This window comes from Gekko japonicus, unplaced genomic scaffold (genome assembly GCF_001447785.1).
Source record: "Gekko japonicus isolate JY-2015 unplaced genomic scaffold, Gekko_japonicus_V1.1 scaffold4554, whole genome shotgun sequence".
In the NCBI taxonomy this organism is placed as follows: Eukaryota; Metazoa; Chordata; class Lepidosauria; order Squamata; family Gekkonidae; genus Gekko; species Gekko japonicus.
Window position 1 is genome coordinate 67,783 of NW_015167681.1, and position 2,605 is coordinate 70,387.

A 2,605-nucleotide genomic window follows, 5' to 3' on the forward strand; every position below is an offset into this window, starting at 1 on the left:
AGCCGTTCCTGAGCGGAACAGGCTTCCCCGGGAGGTGGGGGGGCTCTCCTGCTTTGGAGGTTTTCAAACAGAGACTAGATGGCCACCTGTCATCAATGCTGATTCTGTGAACTGAAGCAGATCACGAGAGGGAGGGCAGGAAGGGTCGCATCAGTGCTTAGTTCTTGTGGCCCTTTCTTACACGCCCAGGGAAATGCTGATCGCCACTTTGGGCTCAGGAAGCAATTTTTCTCCAGGCCAGTTTGGCCAGGGATCCTGGAGGTTTTTGTCATCTTTTGGGTATGGAACAGCAGTCACTGGGTGTGTGTGTGTGGGGGGGTATTTGTGAATTTCCTATATTGTGTGTGGGGTTGGACTAGATGACCCTGGAGGTCCCTTCCACCTCTATGATTCTGTTATTCTAAGTATGCCAGCTGTAGCCTAAGTTATTCTTCATAAAACTATTCATCGTGGTGATGGAAGAAAATGTCAAGACATGCTAGCATGGCATGAGCATAAAGTTAGCATAGCTTCCCTTGGGTCTATACATGTATTATACTTTCTCCCTCTCAAGGGTCAGGTGGTCCTAACGACCCAATCAAGGGTCAGGTGGTCCTAACGACCCAATCAAGGGCCCTCCTTGGCAGAATTCTCCAGAAGCTGCCAGCACCCTCCTAATCCCCCCTCCCTCCTGATTATACAACTGGATAACAGGTTCTCACAATTGACCAATTACCACGTTCTGGAGTTTGGCCTTGGAAAAGATAAGCATGTTAGCTGCAAGGAGACTCAAATCACGAACACCTGCAAATCAGACCAGGCTACTTAATAATCACATTAGGGGAACCAGGGTGCTCTGCCTCACAGATCCATTCCGCTTATACTGGTTGAGGTTGTGGGCTTTGATCTTGACCATGGTTTGGTCCTTCCAGAAGGATGTTTGCTCTTGGATTTCTTTCCTTTCCCATGTAAGAATGATCACTTTCTCTCCTCCTTTATGTGAAAGGAGCCAGAAGAATAAGAGAGTCTATTGTGGAGACAGACAACGGCCTGGCATCTAAAGAAAGTCTGAGGATTTCCTCAAGAGGATCCCAGGAACATATTTCCTTCCCAAATGAACTGGCTGAGAGTGAGTATCCTTCACGGTTATGTCATGGGATCAGGCAAGGAATAGCCATGGGGGATTTCTGATTCACTTCTGAACAACATTTGGTTTGGTATAATCATACAGCCCACTGGATAAGGAGGGAGGGAGGCCTTCTGGGAGCCTAAAATCTGGAGGCTCAGAATCTCCTTCTGGGCAAGAGCTCAGCTGTGGCTCTTGAGGAGGGTGAGGTATCCTTAGATACTTGATATTCTGTGGAAAGGTGGAGGGGGGGTTAAGATCAGACAAGCTGGATGAGGCCAAAGGGCTGTCAAGCCTTTCCTCCTGCAATCGCATAGGTGCCTTTGGACCTTACCAGCCCTTCCAAGTGTTAACAGGCTCTCTCCATCTATTCCAGCAGAGGATGATCAGAGGAATGAGGAGGGTGAGGAACTTCATCAGCAAATGCCAGATAGAGTGACAAATGAAGACTTGAAAGGAAACGTCAGGACCCCAGGCGGTCCTAAGAGAAAGAAAGGCGGCCATGCGGTTGAAAAGAGAGGTGGAAGACAGCGTAATGTACATTTTCAAAAGCATAAGATAATGAATGCAAGTATATCTATTCAGTGTGAAAAGTACTTCAGAAATAAATCACAGCTACTTGTGCACCAAAGAGTACATGGAGGTGAAAACCCTTTTGAATGCTCAGAGTGTGGAAACCGTTTCAGTGAGAGAGGGAAACTTCAGCTGCATCTGACAAACCACACAGGGAAGAAACCTTTCAAATGTTCAGCATGCAGACAGAGATTCAGTCGGAGAGGCCATCTTCAACTTCATCGAAGAACGCACACAGGGGAGAAGCCCTTTGAATGCTCAGAGTGTGGAAACCGTTTCAGTGAGAGAGGGAAACTTCAGCTGCATCTGACAAACCACACAGGGAAGAAACCTTTCAAATGTTCAGCATGCAGACAGAGATTCAGTCGGAGAGGCCATCTTCAACTTCATCGAAGAACGCACACAGGGGAGAAGCCCTTTGAATGCTCAGAGTGTGGAAACCGTTTCAGTGAGAGAGGGAAACTTCAGCTGCATCTGACAAACCACACAGGGAAGAAACCTTTCAAATGTTCAGCATGCAGACAGAGATTCAGTCGGAGAGGCCATCTTCAACTTCATCGAAGAACGCACACAGGGGAGAAGCCCTTTGAATGCTCAGAGTGTGGAAACCGTTTCAGTGAGAGAGGGAAACTTCAGCTGCATCTGACAAACCACACAGGGAAGAAACCTTTCAAATGTTCAGCATGCAGACAGAGATTCAGTCGGAGAGGCCATCTTCAACTTCATCGAAGAACGCACACAGGGGAGAAGCCCTTAGAATGCTCAGAGTGCGGAAAGAGATTCAGTGTGAGTATCAGTCTTCAACGGCATCAAAGAACTCACACAGGGGAGAAGCCTTTTGAATGCTCAGAGTGTGGAAAGAAATTCTATCGGAGTAGGAATCTTCAACTACATTACAGAACCCACACAGGGGAGAAACCTTTTGAA

At 47.4% G+C, this 2,605-nt stretch overlaps 1 protein-coding gene across 1 annotated transcript in view; it reads left to right on the top strand.

Moving 5' to 3' along the window:
- Window positions 1-1,666: 1,666 nt before the first annotated feature.
- ZNF91 (zinc finger protein 91) overlaps window positions 1,667-2,605 on the top strand; it is a gene marked incomplete at its 3' end in the record, with an annotated part of 5,719 nt that continues 4,780 nt past the window's right edge. The window contains 1 exon segment of the mRNA XM_015414139.1: window positions 1,667-2,359. Coding sequence (XP_015269625.1) covers window positions 1,667-2,359 — 693 coding nt within the window.